At 41.5% G+C, this 18,486-nt stretch overlaps 1 protein-coding gene across 11 annotated transcripts in view; it reads left to right on the forward strand.

The window, feature by feature from the left end:
* The window catches only part of LOC122923176 (synaptotagmin-like protein 2), a 122,576-nt gene that overhangs the window by 65,565 nt on the left and 38,525 nt on the right, over positions 1 to 18,486 (forward strand). For 9 of the 11 annotated variants that reach the window (XM_044273902.1, XM_044273901.1, XM_044273904.1 and 6 more), the window contains exons 3-7: positions 3,373 to 3,527; positions 6,059 to 6,215; positions 8,354 to 8,429; positions 11,622 to 11,736; positions 13,877 to 14,632. In XM_044273902.1, the coding sequence (XP_044129837.1) occupies positions 3,373 to 3,527; positions 6,059 to 6,215; positions 8,354 to 8,429; positions 11,622 to 11,736; positions 13,877 to 14,632 (1,259 nt within the window). The remainder of the gene's footprint in view (positions 1 to 3,372; positions 3,528 to 6,058; positions 6,216 to 8,353; positions 8,430 to 11,621; positions 11,737 to 13,876; positions 14,633 to 18,486) is intronic. The other 2 variants (XM_044273906.1, XM_044273912.1) reach the window with 2 other exon arrangements.

The raw sequence follows: 18,486 nt of genomic DNA on the forward strand, positions 1-18,486 counted from the left end.
GACCACAGGAGGCCGCGGGGAAGTCATTGTGCCTTTCTGCACCATTCTACTGCCACAGAATTCAGAAACTGCTGTTCCTTCGCAGAGGCAGGTTGGCCACTGCCTGAGGCGAGATGCTCATCTCGCCTCATGGCACATGCGGCCCTGGCCGTAGTCGGGTGGGTCATTTACAAAGACTGGCTTTTTACACCCTTCTTCGTTTCCTGCCTGCGCTGCCGAAGGATTTGCCTATGAAAATGACGAATGTGTCCCTGCCTCCGTTGTCTGGGTTCAGAGCTGATTCTGGACATATCTCTGTTTTCACCCAGGCTCTGACATGAGCATTGGAGTATTTTTAATGCCCTGATGCTCTCCTTTGCCCCACATTGAATCGCTCAGGGAAGAGGCTTTTTTGTGGAGATCCTGTAAAACAGCTTGCGCAGGGCTAAAGCCCGCCCATTAGTGCCGGTGATGTCACCGGCAACACTGCTAGGTGGAAGCCTCTGCCTAGCGGTGTAAAAAATAAGCCCCTGCTATGCGTGATACAGCGCAGGGCAAGGGAGAGCATCGGAGCAGGAAATGCTCGTATCAGAGGGGTAAAGATGGGGATATGTCCCAGTTCAGCTATGAACCCGGACAACCCTTTTAAGTGGTGAGGAAGGATGCCGTACAAAAAAGCCCATGCGGAAAAAAAAATTGTCTTACAGGTGTCAAAACGGGATCTAGGGACTTTTAACTCTAAAAGCTTAAGTGGCATACTTTGTTAATGACCCCCCCCCCAGTATCTCTGGTCAGTTACAAAACACTACAATTTTCTGGTGTTTAATAAAGAGTATATGGTGTTATTATTTGGGAACTTAATTTATATTTCAGTATTATGTGAGCACTATAGGGCGCTATTATCTATAAAAATATATATTATTTGAATACTGAATATTATTTTGGCACTATATGATGGTATTGTGCAGGTTGTACACTGTATGTAGTAAGTGCACTCTGTACGGAGTACTATTTAGGCATTGTATGGCATAAATATGTGAGCACTATATAGTGATATTATATGGGCTGTATAATCATTATCATGTGAGCACTGTTTGGCAGTATTATTCAGGCACTATATGGCGGTATTATGTGAACACTGTATGGCAGTATGTAGGCATTGCATGACTATTGGTTGGGCGCTATAAGGTAGTATTATATAGGCTGTTTAATCCGTATTCTGTGAACACTGTATGGCAGAATTATCTAGGTATTATATGTGCTGTATGATCATTGTTATGTGAACACTGTATGACGTTATTATTTGGATGCTGGCTGTATTTTGTGAGCATTTTGTGGAAGTATTATTCAGCATTTATTGGCAGCATGCAAGTGCAACAGCTACTGGTCTGTACTGTTTTAGATTAGTAAGGATTGATGGTACGAATAAGCACCAGCAGGGGGCACAATTTAGTGTTTTTGTTCTGGTTCTGGTAGTTCTCCTGTAGCTGTATAGTATGGAGGCTGCCACAACAGCGCCCCCAGACTGTATAGTCCCACGTTCTTGGATCTTCTCATTGCGGTCCTTGATTAAATCTCTCCGCAGGTGTCGTGCAGGTTGTGAGCGATTTTAGATTGTGAGCTTCACAGCAGGTTTCTAATGGAAAGAGCCATTATTCTAATCTCTTAATTCTCACAGCTCCTTAAAGCTGCCAACGCATTCCTCCGTATTACTTTATCATGTGAGCTAAGAAGTCACTTGACGTGCGGACTGCCCCGGCTGATCCGCTCAAATCTTCTTATTGCTGGTATTTGCTTCTGTCCTTAAACATGGTGGGATGCAAAGGGTTCAGCATCGTGACACCATATGATCTAAACCTACAGAGAAAAGCTCACTGAGCCGTGCGGGTCACTGGACTGCAGAATGGTATGTAATGGTCTGTGTGGAGCCTACTGGGCTGGTTCTGGTCTGATGGGTATCATCTGAAGGGGTTGGTCCTTTTTGGGCAACCTTTTTACATTACGGTAGTTCCAATGAAGCCATAGTGATCACCAATGGGTTGGAGGATGGGGGGGAGCATGGCACTGTGATATATATCTTTCCACTGTGGCTAATAGAGGGGGTCTCGAGTGGGTTGTCTATCACATTGGAGAACCTGCCCTTTCCTGCATTACAGAGATGATTTTAATAGGCAGTATGCAATACTTCATTTCCCCTGTGGGGGAGCTGTAGGGAAATTGGACACTTCTTGCCTGGTTATCCAACAAATTACAGCTGATTTGCTGGGGTCCCTGATACATTTTCACCATTGCACACGTTTTTGTCTGTACCAATATATTATGGAGACCTATCGGGTAATGGTATGGATGGGGCTCTGAGTGTTGGGGTCCCCCACTGAAGAAGGGGCCACAGCTCTTGTGAGACTGATATCAATACAAGCATTTCTCATTCGAAAGACTATTCAAATGTGTAATTAGCAACAATTTCCCCATTCCATTTTCTGTTCCCTGACTCCATTCCATTAGGGAACAGAAAATTGGATTCCCTCTGGCGTTGTTTAAATCCCCATGTCTTGCCGTAGAATAAGCCATCAATATCTGATCATTGGGGGTGGACTGAGCTTGTTACTGCAGCACTGCTTCAGCAGCATTGAAGCTACCCCCGCCAATCGGATATCCTGAGGATAGGTGTGGACAGTCCTATGAGAGGGAGCCTATCAGTAGGTTTGGGACCTCTAAACCACCATTAGATCCTCTTAGGCAGCTGCCGGTTTTTACCAGAGGGCAATACACCTCTCTTCACTGAGCAGATGCGCAGCCAAGCGAGCTGCACGGCCTCCGCTTCATCGCCGCATTGCACATGCCCTCAGAGCCGCTGGAAAGGAGTCCTAGACTTAATGCAGCAATGGCTGGTTTTATTATAGGCAGGTTTGGAACAATAAACCCCAGCTGCATAAGGACGTGTGGTTTAATGGTGCAAAAACATATCTTTAAGTCCCCTTTTAAGATCAGCATAAAACCTGAAGTATCACATTCACAGTGCCACCTGCTGCAACATGAGCTTTAGAGGATGCATGCTAGTGTAGGACCCGGATCTAATGTAATTCATGGTGACAGCTTGAATTAATGCTAATGGCTATATTAGCCACTTTCATGGCTTTATGCAAGAACGTTGCCCTGTGCCTCACCAGTGGCATGCACCACAGATGTATATAATTTCATGCATTTACAAGAGGAATAACAGAAGTTCTAAGAAAAGATGCTACAAAATGATTTAATTGGGAAACAAACTTTTTAAAACAGACGGTGACAGGAGAGCAGGGTTTTCCTCTGTATTTTATCTTTAGACTTCCAGTGGTAGAAATTCACTGGCTTTACATCACATATTAAAAGCGTGTTCTTTTTGGTTTGTAGTCAACTACAGTTTAATGTCGATGACGAGAATGAGTTAAAGTATAAAAGCGGCCAATGGTTTTATGAGGCCAAATCAAAACGTCACAGGGATAAAATACATGGAGCTGACTTGGTCAGAGCATCAATTAGGAAGCGGAAAAAGCCGGCAACTATAGGTAAGTGACATGTCTAATATATATTTCAGTTGAGTGCAATTCTGGGTTTGAAAAGTGGTTCTGTTATTTCAAGATCATTCTGCTGTTCTGTTGACTAATCTGCATTTAAACAGGAAAAGCTAATGTAACATTGCATAAGAATAAAACCACTATAATACTGCTCCTATATACAAGAATATAACTACTATAATACTGCTCCTATATACAAGAATATAACTACTATAATACTGCTCCTATATACAAGAATATAACTACTATAATACTGCTCCTATATACAAGAATATAACTACTATAATACTGCTCCTATGTACAAGAATATAACTACTATAATACTGCTCCTATGTACACAAATATAACTACTAGAATACTGCTCCTAAGTAGAGATGAGCGAACTTCTGTTTTAAGTTCGGCGTCTAAAGTTCGGCTTCCGGTTAGCGGAGAATCCCGATCTGGATCCGGATATGGATTCCGACTTCCGTTGTGGTCCGTGGTAGCGGAATCAATAATCGGCCATTATTGATTCCGCTACCACGGACCACAACGGAAGTCGGAATCCATATCCGGATCCAGATCGGGATTCTCCGCTAACCGGAAGCCGAACTTTAGACGCCGAACTTAAAACAGAAGTTCGCTCATCTCTACTCCTAAGTACAAGAATATAACTACTATAATACTGCCTCCTATATACAAGAATATAACTACTATAATACTGCTCCTATGTACAAGAATATAACTACTATAATACTACCTCCTATGTACAAGAATATAACTACTATAATACTGCCTCCTATATACAAGAATATAACTACTATTATACTGCTCCTATGTACAAGAATATAACTACTATAATACTACTCCTATATACAAGAATATATCTACTATAATACTGCTCCCTATGTACAAGAATATAACTACTATAATACTGCTCCTATGTACAAGAATATAACTACTATAATACTACCTCCTATGTACAAGGATAAAACTACTATAATACTTCTCCTATGTACAAGGATAAAACTACTATAATACTGTTCCTATGTACAAGAATATAACTACTATAATACTGCTCCCTATAGATTTTTTAAATATTTTTTTTTTTTTATGCACGCAAAATTTTGTAAGCCATCTTGTGAAAATTTTTGTTCTGAGCCTTTTTGTAAAGCTGATTTTGTACACTAAATTATCCTCTCCAATATTGTCTAATGCAAATAAATATTAGAATTTTTATGGTAAATTTTAAGACAAATTTATTTATGAAGCTGCTCTTATCGGTGAAATGTGACCTTCCATCAAGAAGGGGGTAAGTTTCCAGAATATTTTGTATTTTTGTGGTTGTGAAAAGTACAGATGGTTCAGGTCCCCATTTACCCAAACAACCTCCTATATCCATAGCCACTGTGTAATGCTTCATGTCTCCTGTGGGGGGCGCTGCAAGGATATTAAACATTATTGGGTGCAGTTTGCATAAACTGCTGCTCCTTTTGTGGTCTGGTTCCCAAGATTCCCCTGCCAAAATCGGGACTGTTGGCATGTATGCTTATGCTTCTTAGGTCACTAGGTGGGCGGGGGCTGCTTGCTGCGCACCCCACCATTTACTTAACTTTTACTTGCTTGTGTTTTTTTGTTTTTTTGTTTTTTTTGAGCATTCTGGGGGTGGTATTTTTGACACATGGATAGTCAATGGTTGAGGACCACCCTCTCTGGTTAGAGAACTTGAAGGGTGTTCCAGTGAAGGCCAATTATCCCCATTTCCACAGGATAGGGAACGACTATTGGATCGATGGGTACTACAGTTGGGACTCCTACAATTCATGAGTGGGGACCTTCTATCCTATCGGGCCCCACGAAATGACACTACTCCCATGGAGATGAACGGAGCATCGGTGCACACATTTGACCTTTTCAGGGGGCCCTTTGGGATACTGGGTACCCGTTCTGATGATCGGTTTGGGATGCCAGTGGTAGGACTCTGATCCTGTGGCTAGGGGAACAATTGGTACAATTTAAAATGAATGGTTGCAGTACACCGGTCCCAGAAACTACACAGTGGACAGAGCCTTTCGTTCACATTATAGTTTCCTGTACTGGCAGCTTATTGGTGGGGGTGCCAGGTGTCAGACCCCCACCGATCTCATGTTGAGGACCTATTCTGAGAATAGGAAAGGTCCTCAACATTCATACTATACCAAGCACAGCGCCATATGTTGTATAGTGGCAGTGCTTGTTATTGCAGCTCAGTCCCATTCACTTGAATGGGATTGAGCTGCACAAAGACCTTATGACCAATGGACCTGGGAAAGGGCTACAACACTTGGCCAAGCTCCTCAGCCCCTTCCACCAAATGATCATCAGGAGTCTAATCCCCACCGATCAGATAGTAATGACCAATCAATATTGAACTCCTGGAAAACATTTTCCCTACAATACATTGTGACCCCGAATGACTGTGTCTGGATACAGTACTCCGTGTCCCCTTTCGCTGCATGATGTTGACTTGAAATGTAGAATAATGGCTATTTTTTATGTTTTAGCCGAGCTAAGTCAGAGCAGTAAGGACAGATCAAAGAGGAGCTGGGTGAACAGTATCAACAAAGACATTTTTATTCCTCCAGAGCAGTACGGTGTCATGGAGCCACCGGATGAAACAGAAGAAGACCTAATGGCTACTAAAGCCGAGTCCAACAACAGGTACAACCACCGCGTCGATGGCTTGTTAATTGTGTAGGAGTTTATATAGATCTCATGTGGAATATACCAGAATGTATGTGCGGGCTCAGGCTGTGTGCAACGGTCAGGGACGGCAATAGAAATACCAGATCTATGTTCACTAAGCAAACAGGAACGTCTATCCTTCTCTACAAAGAGTTAATAAGATGCATATAATATGAATCTACACAACATTGACTCTGTGTACACACACTGCAATACTGCTGACCTTGTACTGATTCCATCTTACAGCTCATGTTATGCTACAGCACTGCATTCACAATTCTGCAGGCTTCAGAGCTGAAATCGCCCAGCATTCCTTCTTTAAGTGTCTGCATAAAGCTTGCTCTGGAGCTTTGACTAATGGAAAGGGTTCTTTATACCAGTCACCTAAGAAAACCTAACTTAAAGCCAACCTAATCGATAAGCTGTTAGGGGTGTGTCTATTGACAAGCTTGTCCACTGTTTCCGATGGCTACCAGCAGAATTGTGAATGCAGCTCTGGAGTATAATACGGGCTGTATATTACAATTTGTAGAAGATAAGTAATGTGTGTGTGTGTGTGTATACAGTGACTCCACCAGCAGAATAGGGAGTGCAGCTCTGGAGTATAATACAGGATGTAGCTCAGGATCAGTACAGGATAAGTAATGTAATGTATGTACACAATGACTGCACCAGCAGAATAGTGAGTGCAGCTCTGGGGTATAATACAGGATGTAACTCAGGATCAGTACAGGATAAGTAATGTAATGTATGTACACAGTGACTGCACCAGCAGAATAGTGAGTGCAGCTCTGGAGTATAATACAGGATGTAACTCAGGATCAGTACAGGATAAGTAATGTATGTACACAGTGACTGCACCAGCAGAATAGTGAGTGCAGCTCTGGAGTATAATACAGGATATGTAATGTATGTACACAATGACTTCACCAGCAGAATAATGAGCACAGCTCTGGAGTACATTACAGGATATAACTCAGGATCAGGTCTGTCAAATTTTTATTCTGGCTACTAGGAAAAAGGCGTTCTTTTAAGGAAACTGGGTTGTTTTCTAGGTCTCCCATGTTGACACTTTGAGTCACTGATAAATACTCAAATAGTTCATTTTGTCCTCCCAAAAATAAACTTTACACACCTAGCAAACCAAAGATCAGTATCATACCACTCTTGAGAAGCAATGTTTGTTTAAAGGACTTCAGGAACCTGCAGCGGCCATAATTCATGTCTACAATGAGGTCTTTTTTAGTTTGTATTGACTTTGCTGTTTGAAGTATGGATATTTTGGCTCATAAATCTAGATCGGCGTCTCAATGAATGTGGCTGTAAAAGTAGCCTGTATTGATGAGGCACCAAGTTAAAGGCATAAATCTGGACTTAAAGGGTTTCCGTCACCTGAAAAACGGATATTAAGCTGGCTGATGTTAGCGATGTGTTAATGTCAGCTGAACATAACTAGATTAGCGCCATCTCACTGCCTGCCGACGTTATTGAGAAAAACGAACTTTTATAATATTCTAATTAGCCTCTAGGTGCAGGGGGGGCGTTGCCCCTGCTCCTATTGGCTCCGTTCTCCCACCTCTGGCCACGCCCCCGGCTACACTAGATTGACAGGGCCAGGCAGCGTTGGTCTCCTACTTCCGGCCTGTCTGCAGTGTAAATCTTGCGCCTGCGCCGCCCCGTTCAGTATACGGCGCAGTGAGTGAAGGGTGCTCACTGGATGCCAGCTTTTTTATTAGCCTGCGCTGAACACTGAACGGCGCGAGATTTCCCCAGCGCACAGGGCCGGCAGTTGGAGGTGAAGGCTGCCTGGCCCTGTCCATCTAGTGTAGCAGGGCGTGGCCAGAGGTGGGAGAATGGAGCCTCCAGGAGCAGGGGCAACGCCCCCCCTGCACCTAGAGGCTAATTAGCATATTATAAAAGTTTGTTTTTCTCAATAACGGCGGCAGGCAGTGAGATGGCGCTAATATAGTTATGTTCAGCTGCCATTAGCACATCGCTAACGTCCGCCAGCTTAATACCCATTTTTCAGGTGACAGAAACCCTTTAACTATAGCCCAAAAGGGGTTCTTAATTTAGTATCTGCTTTCAAAAACGGATTTTTATTTTCTAAATAGTGCAAAAAGAGTGGGCTTCAGCTCTCCAGATACTGACAAAGGAGTGCTACCGAATGGAATTGCTTCCCCTGCAAAGGTAAGCAATGTGTCCTAATGGTTCTTCCTTCTTAAAGGACCTTAACATGTATAGCTTGGAAGAAAGACGAGACAGAGGGGATATGATAGAAACTGCTAAATACATAAAGGGAATCAACAAGGTAAAAGAGGAGAGAATATTTAAAAGAAGAAAAACTACTACAAGAGGACATAGTTCTAAATTAGAGGGGCAAAGGTTTAAAAGAAATATAAGGAAGTATTACTTTACTGAGAGAGTAGTGGATGCATGGAATAGCCTTCCTGCAGAAGTGGTAGCTGCAAATACAGTGGAGGAGTTTAAGCATGCATGGGATAGGCATAAGGCCATCCTTCATATAAGATAGGGCCAGGGGCTATCCATAGTATTCAGTATATTGGGCAGACTAGATGGGCAAAATGGTTCTTATCTGCCGACACATTCTGGGTTTCTATGTCTTCTCGTGAATTTTTTTTTTTTTCTTTTAAAGCTTGATTCTGAAGGCAGTCTTTTCCATCTGTGTGCTATGCATCCTGCATCCACATGGACCCATTAAAGTAAATGGTGCAAATAGCACTTCAGTTGGTCCATGCAGAGAAACTTGCGACGTGCTCCATTCTTGTCCTATGACCTATTCCAAACCTAAAAATTTCATTTTCTCATTGCAGATTTTATTTTATTCTATTTTCTGTACATGATTATGGGTTAGCCATCTTGCCTGGGCCGCTATTAACAGCATTCAGTGACATGCTTTACATCATTATTCATTGACTCCTATGTTAGCATTTTGTAGACCTGCTCTCTGACATCTGCTGAGGTCATTGTCACAGGTCACCTCCTCCCCCTCCCTGTGACAATCGCCTACTGGAGTAACCTCTCTACAGCTAAGTGTCACTTTTAAAGATGCACCAAATGTATCAAATATTGTGCAACGTTTGCAAATTTTTGTGCAAATTATGGCAAAGCAGATTCAAGCAGAACAGATCTCCAAAATTCCCCTCCTGATTAATCTCCCCCTTAAGTTTATTTCAGGTGTCCTGTTCACAAAAATAGTTTTTGAAAGCATAAAACATCAGGAAATGTGAAAAGTCTTGTAATTAGTAGGACAATCTCAGTCATCCCAAGGAGCCCTAGTTTTATAGATTTAATTCATGAACTGTTTTATTTTATTTTTTTCAGAAATCTAAACTAAGAGGGCTCCACCAAATCCCTCAAATTTGGTGTATAGGGCGACCAAAGTGTGAATATATGGGGTTTAACAAGACCCCATTACTGTTCTTGAGGCAGAAGTTGGAACGTTCATAATGGAGACTTACAAAACGCCATAGTTCTAGTGGTAGAGTTAAAGGTGAATGAAGTTTAAAATGTGTGAGGTTTACCAAGACCCCATTACTATTCTTGAAGCAGGAGTTGGACACTAATTATGTTAATGCAGATTCAAGCAAAACTGACTTCAAAAATTCCCTTCATGGTTTATACCGCTAACATTAACGAGCCATATGCCCTCATGGTTTATACCGCTAACATTAACGAGCCATATGCCCTCAGGAGTTTCATGTTCACGAAAATATTTTTGCAAGCATGAAACATCAGCAAATGTGAACAGGTGAGCCTTGTAATTAGGACAACCCCTTTCACCCCAGAGAGGCCTGGAAACCTCAGATTCCTTAGCTTTTATTTATTTTTTCTGGAAATCTTAACTAGGAGGGGTCCCTCAAATTCCTCAAGCTTGGTGTATAGGGTGACCAACGTTTGAATATATGGGGTTTAACATGACCCCATTACTGTTCTTGAGGCAGAATTTGGAACTTTCAAAATGTCATACGTTCATTTTCAGTGGTGGGAGTGTAAGTGAACAAAGTTAAAGTGTACTGGGTTAAGCAAGGCTTAATTACTCTTCCAGTTGTGTGAATAAATGTGAAAAATGATGTGTGGGGTATAACAAGACCCCATTACTGTTCTTGAGGCAGGAGTAGGAATGACCAAAGTTCATATTGGAGTCTTACTAAACGCTATACATTCATTTTTTTTTTTTTTTGTGGTGGGACAGGTGAACATAGTTAAAATGTATTGATTTTAGCATAGTAAGGGCTAATGCCCACAAACATATATATATATATATATATATATATATATATATATATATATATATATATATATATATTTTGTCTGTGTCCGTTTTTTGCAGCCCATATGCGGAACCATTCATTTCAATAGGACCACATAACAAACGGAAATGACTCTGTGTACATTCCGTGTCCGTATGTCCATTCTGCAAAAAAATAGAACATGTTCTATTCTTGTCCATTTTGTGGACAAGGGCGGGCATGGTTGCAATGGATCTGCCAAAAAACAACAGATGCAACGCGGACGTCACAGGGATGTCATCCGTTTATTTGCGGATCCGTGTTTTGTGGGCTGCAAAATTCATACGATCGTGTGCATGTGAGAAAAGTTAAATGTGTGGGGTTTAGACCTAATTCATTATTCTAGTGGTTGGAGTAAAAGTGCACAAAGTAATAAATGTATGGTGTTTAACATGGGATGGTCTAACTTAGAATGTATACGGGTTTTAGCAAGACTATTACTGTAATGGTGAGAGTATAAGTCGGGGATCAGTAACCTTCGGCACTCCAGCTACAACTCTTAGCATGCACACTTGTGTTCTTGTTACCCCCATAGAAGTGAAATGAGAATTCTGGGAGTTGTAGTTTCAGAACAGCTCGAGTGCCGGAGGTTGCTGATCTCTGGTATAAGTAAAAAGTATGCAGTAAAAACATATGGGGTATTGTGAGACCCCATTACAGTAAGGGCGACCAGTTGTCCAAAATTCTTTCTGTTGGTATTGAAATTCTTTATTTTTTAGATCTTGCAAATAAATCTTTGGTTTAAAAGCAAAAACACGATGGAAATGTATTCTAGCAATAATTTTTACAGATCATGTTATTGCCTTAGCAAAACGGACCTCTCACATGATGTTTGCAGAGCATACAGAAGCTCGATAAAAGTAGGCGTAGCTAGGGCATTTTACTAAAGGGGACGACAAAAGCGTAGTGTGATTATGTCTGGCAGTTCATGGTGCGGTCTGAAATCTTAAGATTTTTCACCATTTCTTTCTTAAAATGTGAAAACTAGAGATTCCTTTGTAAATACTAAAGGGATAGACAAAGAAGAGAAGCCGCACCACTTTGATACAGCTGTAATTTATGTTTTCAGCAACGAAAAAATCCTTTCAACTCTGAAACTCCAGTAGATGCAACAGACCATGATGCCGAGATGTCAAACCAAAGTCCTCAAGATGGCCAAGTGAATGGGCAAGGAAAACCGAGAAGTAAGTGAACTCTTTCTTAGCCATTCTGTCCTGTATCTGGATCCATTGTGGTTTAGTTTTGGTCATCTTTTAATCATTTTAACAAGTAAAGGGATCAGCTGGGGAACACCCCTGTTAGCTAGACCAGGGAGACTGCAGTGTTGCATATGGTATGTGATGGATGACCTGGATGGTCCCTCATGGCTTATTATGCTGTTTTTACAAGACTGGCTTACCCCGAACATAAATATGCAATTAAAGGAGCACCAGTCCAGGCAACAGTGATACTGTGTTGTGCCGATTGTAGGTCTTGAGGGGGTGCAGCAGGACACAGGGACTCTTTTGTGTTTTCTAAATCCCTGGGTCGTGCTCCGCCCCAGCACTAGGCATTACACAGCGCATTTGTTTTGCCTGGAGTATATTCATCTATAGAAAGAGATGAAATTTTAATTTCTGACTATAAATCAAGATATTTTATTGTGTAAAAACAGATACAAGTTGGGTATAAAAATATATAGCAAAGTGTGCTTTTTCTGTTTTATTTTTTAAGCATTTTTACACAATTTTATTTATTTTTATTTTTTCTTTTGTAATATTTTGAATGTTTAATCTCCTTTTAACTCTTTCAAATATCGGACTTTTTGGACTGATGAAACTGGTTCCTGATCTTTACATAGAAAGTGTATGTGTGTATAATGTTTTTCACAAGGAATCATTAGACATACATCAGAGTACTGACCGATCGACTTAATTATTTCATGTGCTTGATTCTGTTCTAATTCTGGGCATGATTCTAATGATTATGAAAATCTTAATTGTATTTTGTTTCTTTTTAATTTTTTTTTTGCGTTCTGAAAATTATCTGAAATTATTATGTAAGCACAGGGCTCTCGTGTTTCAGGTGTCTGGAATAATTCCAAATGTAGCGACCTGAACATATAGAGTAAAATGAGGCACTTTTAAGGTGTTGCCCCTTTCCCCAAGAGTAGAAAATGGCATAAAATAAAGAGTTATGATTATCCTACCATTAAATCCCTACTGCCCCAGTGCCATCAATCCATGCCAGTCTCCCGGTGATCTCGCATACATCATTCTCTTGACTTTTGCAGCCAATTGCCAGCCAGTCACATGAGTGATGTACATGACATCATTGCTGCAGGACCTGTGAGCACCGGAGATGCCGGGGATTTAAAGGATGAATAACGCCTATTATTTGATACAATTTTTGTGCTCTTGGGGAACTTTCTTAAAATCCAAGACAACCCCTATAAATGGGTTTCCATAATTAGTAAAAAGAAAAAAAATAATAAAAAAATAAATATATATATATATATATATATATATATATATATATATATATTCCCCCCCCCCCCCAAAAAAAAACACCACTCTTGTCCATGGCATTTGCTTGGTATTGTAGCATCCGCACTGATGTTACACAAAAAGTTGATCTCCAATACCAGGCATTAAGAGATTAAGTCAACTTTTTTTTTAATCTCTTGTAATCCCTTTTTTTTTTTTTTTTTTTTTTTTATTATTTTAATTTTTTTTAATCGGGAACAAATCATATTTAAGCTTTTTTTAAATGGGGCAAAGATTGTGTTCCCTGCCCTAGCCCTTTATCAAATTACCCTGGCCAAGACACCCCATTCTCCTGGCACCCATCACCTCTGGCATAAATCCCATTAGCTTTCCAAGCTATGGCTCTAGTATGTTCTCATGAACATTTCGATAATGGACACCTCCGAAACAACAGGTCCTGTCCATTCTTCTTTGTAGTTTGTGATTGCGGCTTCTATTTTACATAGTTTTTTAAAAAAGTTTGGACATTTTTTTTTATATTGGGTCTTTTTAGAACTGCTGCCTTCCTTACAACAGTCAAATGATGATGTATGGGGTGATTGTCCAATGAGCTGTGTAATTGTAATTCTGTCTGTATTTTCTGCCTTTTTATTTTGTACATTTCCGCTTTCCGTCAGTTTACGCATCCTCTTGTGTAATCCGCTCTTTAAAAAAAATAAAAGCTGGAAACAATCCTGTCCGTCTGAAATTATTTGTGATTTTCCCTTTCCGCTTTCTATGCTTCATCAATGCATTGCTTTTAAGTTATGCATGCAGTCTATTATTTCATCCTTGCCCTTATTTACATGTTTTTTTGCAGACATCATGTCCTCCATAATTAAGTACGGTGTGAGATTACCTTACGCAGCACCTATCAGTGACAGGCAGACTGCACAGGAGGCTGAAGAGGACTCTTCAATGAAACAACCTCCAGTGCCAAAACCTAGAAAGCTGTTAATAAACGGGGGGCCTCCAGAGCGCTCTAACTCATCACTCCAGAGAGAGGACTCTCTTAATGGCACAAACAAACGTAGAGGAATTTTGAAACGTAGGTCGAGTTCGAGCTCAACGGACTCTGAAAGCGTAAGAATTCCTCCGAATGGCGAACAAATTAAATTGGCTTTGCCAGCCTCACCTATTCTGGAAGCTGAGCAGCCTTATTTATTTGATGACCAAGTTTCATCATCAGAAAACTCACCAGACAAGCAAAAGCAAGTGAGATTCTCTGAGAAAGTTCTTCAGAAGCCACCTACTCCAAACCTAGAATCCTATAACGTGCTCGAAATTGGTGAATTTGGAATTCTTGAACCTAGTTCCTCTCAAAATGAACTGGATTATGAAATGGTGGACTACCCTCATTACGAAGAGTTCAAACCAAACCGATTCTCTTACAACTCAACGGAAGCTGTTGACCAAAGTTCTCTTGAGGAGAAGCCAACTGTTCAGATGTCTTTAAATTCAGCTCCGATCTTGGACGATGAGAAGAAAATGGAAGACCAAAGGCGAGAAATAAAGGACGACCGAATATATGACATTCTCGATGAGAGACACCTCGAGATAAACGTTGATTCTGCTGGTAAGGGCTTCTTAAGGAATGATATGCATCACAAATCAGCTATGTCACACTTGTACATGAAATTGCATACATTCGACTGAATTGAATGTATTCCAACAAGCATGTTGCTGCTGCTGTGTCTAAACCTGGGAACATCTGTACTGGGACACCAATTTAGAGTTTAGCATATTTTCTGTCTATCACATTTTTGGCCTGGGTGGGGGCATTCTTTTTTGCTCCCCCCCCCCCCCCATCTGTACATCTTGGTAAAGTGTGAGTCACTCTGCTTTAAAATCTAATTTCTTCTTACATGTGGGTCTCAACACCTACAGATAGAGATGAGCACTGGCCTTGTTGCTACTTATTGTATGAAACACGGGCCATCGCACTGCACTTTTTGGTCCCGTTGGATACATCTTCAGCAATCACATGTATTGCACACCGATCAATAGGTAATGGGGTTGTCCAGTTTCAGAAGGAAATTGGAGAACACAGGATCAGTCTGCAATAAAAATGTGATCATTACTCACCTGGCAGATGTTGCATCTCTGCTCTAGTTTTCCTACTGCTCTAGTTTACCCGGCTGCAGAGGTGATGTCACATCGACAACACATGACCGCTGCAGCCAATCACTGGCCTTTTCGATGCACTGCTGAAGCCAGGCATGGGATCTGCCAGGTAAGTAATGATCACTTCTTTTATTTAGGCCTTATCCCCATGTGTTATCCAGTTTTCTCCAGCAAAACTGAATTAATTTCTTTTAAGTTGGTTCATGTGGTAGATCGTTCTAAGGCTCCGTTCGCATCGGCATTGTGGAAGACTCAACGCTACTGGAAGTATAGTATAATGAATAAAACCAATTAGATGTTTCTACATCAGATTCAGAGAACACAGGAGATCTATAGTCACCAGAATTAGGGCTACTAGATTGATTGATCACGTAAAGGAAATGCATGGAGGTAATAGTAACGTTTTAAAATGTGAAGTTGTCCAGTCCCTAACACAGGGTGGTGATGGAGGTCGTATTTTGCTCCAGAAAGAAGCAGCCTGGATTATAAAAAGTGAAGCCATGGGCCCTCTGGGGTTAAATCAGTGACGAAGGTGTGGGAGTATTTATGAACCACGCCGATTCAGTCACTGATGGCTTGATAAAGTGCAACAAGCGCGAAACGGCTGTTGCCTCCTAGCTGTGTTTTGGCCTGCATGCTGCTGAACTTTTTATGTGACTAAAGCTGCAAAGAGTATATTTTTTATTTTTTTTGGGTGAGTGCCGCATTCTTTTTTTTTTTTCTTTTCTCTCCTTTGTTGCAAATACTACTTGTTTTTCATGCTGAGCACCACTACTCGCATTCGATCAGTGCAGCACCAAATTAAATCCCACACCTACAGCAGTGCCGACCGTATCCTCTACATATTACAATTATAAAATTACTTTATATATTTGTATAGTTTTTTTTTATGTTCTAACAGGGTAGTGTCGCCTTCTAACGCAGCTGACGTAGGGTAACTTTGTAAATATTGTGGCTGCCTAATCCTCCACTGATCTTCTCTTACACCACGTGGTATAGCCCAGTGCTCCTTTTACAATTTTTAGACATCTGTTTGTAACTCGCAGTATTGCGTGCTATTTTGGTACCTTTTAGAAAGCAGGGTCTGCTGAATTGTCTTCTGGGAGCTGGAACTCCACATTTTCTTGTATGCTACAATGTATCTCTCCTGCAACCTTCCAAATAGCAATACAGTTACAGGGGTTGTCATTTCATGGAAAAATCCTTCAGGTTATGTTACATTTGATGAACTAGGAGCCCCCCCCCCCCTTCCGCTAAGCCCCACCTAATATTGGACAGCACGTGTTTCTTACATTCTGAGTGTTAAGGGGTCCATGATCATTACTGAATGATTCTTATTCCACCCAGTCTCCTACAAAGTACAGAACTGCTAGGGTCATATTTGTTGATATACTGAAAACTGATTCCAGTCCCAATCAGTAGAATTTAAAAGCTTTTGCCTAATTTGTCTAAAAATGTACAAGATATAGGAAGCAAAGTTACTGAACTCGCTGTAGAAATTTATATAGAGGTGAATGGGAGCTGAGCTGCAGTAACCCGGCACTGCCACCACACAGAGAGTGGAGCTGTCTGCTTCCGCTCCATTCTCTGTATTGTTTCCGGTGGTGAACAGCTGATTGTTGGGGGGGGGGGGGGGCCCGGGTGTTGGACCCCATGGATCTGATATTAATGACCTATCCTAAGAATGGGGAATCAACATTTGTAGCCTTGTAAAACCTCTTTAGTCAAATTGAAATTGGAAAAACCCTTCTGAAAAAGTCACCTTTTTTTGCATTGTACATTTTGAATTTTTATAAAATATAGTTTGTGCACAACTCGGAAGACACAAGTGCATTTTTAACCAATTATAGATATTTTAATTGTAGCCTTGAGGACCAGTCACATTTTTACCCCTCTGTGTTCCATCGGTTATTATTTAATAAATAACGATTATTTTTTTTCTTCAATTTAGCTGTATGAGATCTTGAATTTTGAGAAAGATGTATGTGTATATGTATATGTGTGTGTGTGTGTGTATGTATGTATATATGTGTATATATATATATATATATATATATATATATATATATATATATATATATATATATATATATATATATATATTACACATTTTTATTTGTTTTTTTGGAGGTACATAGTGTGTTTAAAAAAATTAGAGGGACAGATTAAAAAAACTGCAATTTTAACATTATTTTTTGGGATTTATTTTTAAGGCCTCATGCACACGACCGTTGTGTGCATCCGTGGCCGTTGTGCCGTTTTCAGTTTTTATTCGCGGACCTATTGACTTTCAATGGGTCAGTGGAAAAATCGGAAAATGCACAGTTTTGCAGCCGCATCCGTGATCAGTGTTTCCTGTCCATCCAAAAAATAGGACCTGTCCTATTTTTTGGACAGAGAACGGTTCACAGACCCATTCAAGTCAATGGGTCCGTGAAAAAACACGGATGCACACAAGATTGGCATCCGCGTCCGTGGCCGTAGGCTAATTTCACACAGACGGATCCAAAGATCCGTCTGCATAAAAGCTTTTTCAGAGCTGAGTTTGCACTTTGTGAAAACTCAGATCCGACAGTATATTCTAACAGAGAGGCGTTCCCATAGTGATGGGGACGCTTCTAGTTAGAATATACTTTGAACTGTGTACATGACTGCCCCCTGCTGCCTGGCAGCACCCGATCTCTTACAGGGGGCTGTCATCCGCACAATTAACCCCTCAGGTGCTGCACCTGAGGGGTTAATTATGCGTATCATAGCCCCCCTGTAAGAGATCGGGTGCTGCCAGGCAGGAGGGGGCAGACCCCCCGCCCTCCCCAGTTTTAAATTCATTGGTGGCCAGTGCGCCCCCTCCCTCCCTTGTATTTAACACATTGTGGCCAGTGCGGCCGGCCCCCCGCCCTCCCCTGTAGTACTGTAGATTCATTGGTGGCCAGTGGGCCCCCCTCCCCTCCTAATTCTAAATCCCCCCCCCCCTATCATTGGTGGCAGCGGAGAGTACCGATCGGACTCCCAGTAGTGTCCTGGTTGCCATGGTTACCGATCGGAGCCCCAGCGATTAAACTGGGACTCCGATCGGTACTCTCCGCTGCCACCCATGATAGGGGGGGAGATTTTAATTAGGAGGGGGAGGCCCACTGGCCACCAATTAATCTACAGTACTACAGGGGAGGGAGGGGGGGCCGGCCGCACTGGCCACCAATGGGTAACTACAGGGGAGGGAGGGCCGCACTGGCCACCAATGAGTTTAATATACGGGGGGTGTGCCCCCTGCTGCCTGGCAGCACCTGCCAGGCAGCAGGGGGCAGT

This window comes from Bufo gargarizans, unplaced genomic scaffold, assembly GCF_014858855.1.
Source record: "Bufo gargarizans isolate SCDJY-AF-19 unplaced genomic scaffold, ASM1485885v1 original_scaffold_1311_pilon, whole genome shotgun sequence".
Taxonomy (NCBI): Eukaryota; Metazoa; Chordata; class Amphibia; order Anura; family Bufonidae; genus Bufo; species Bufo gargarizans.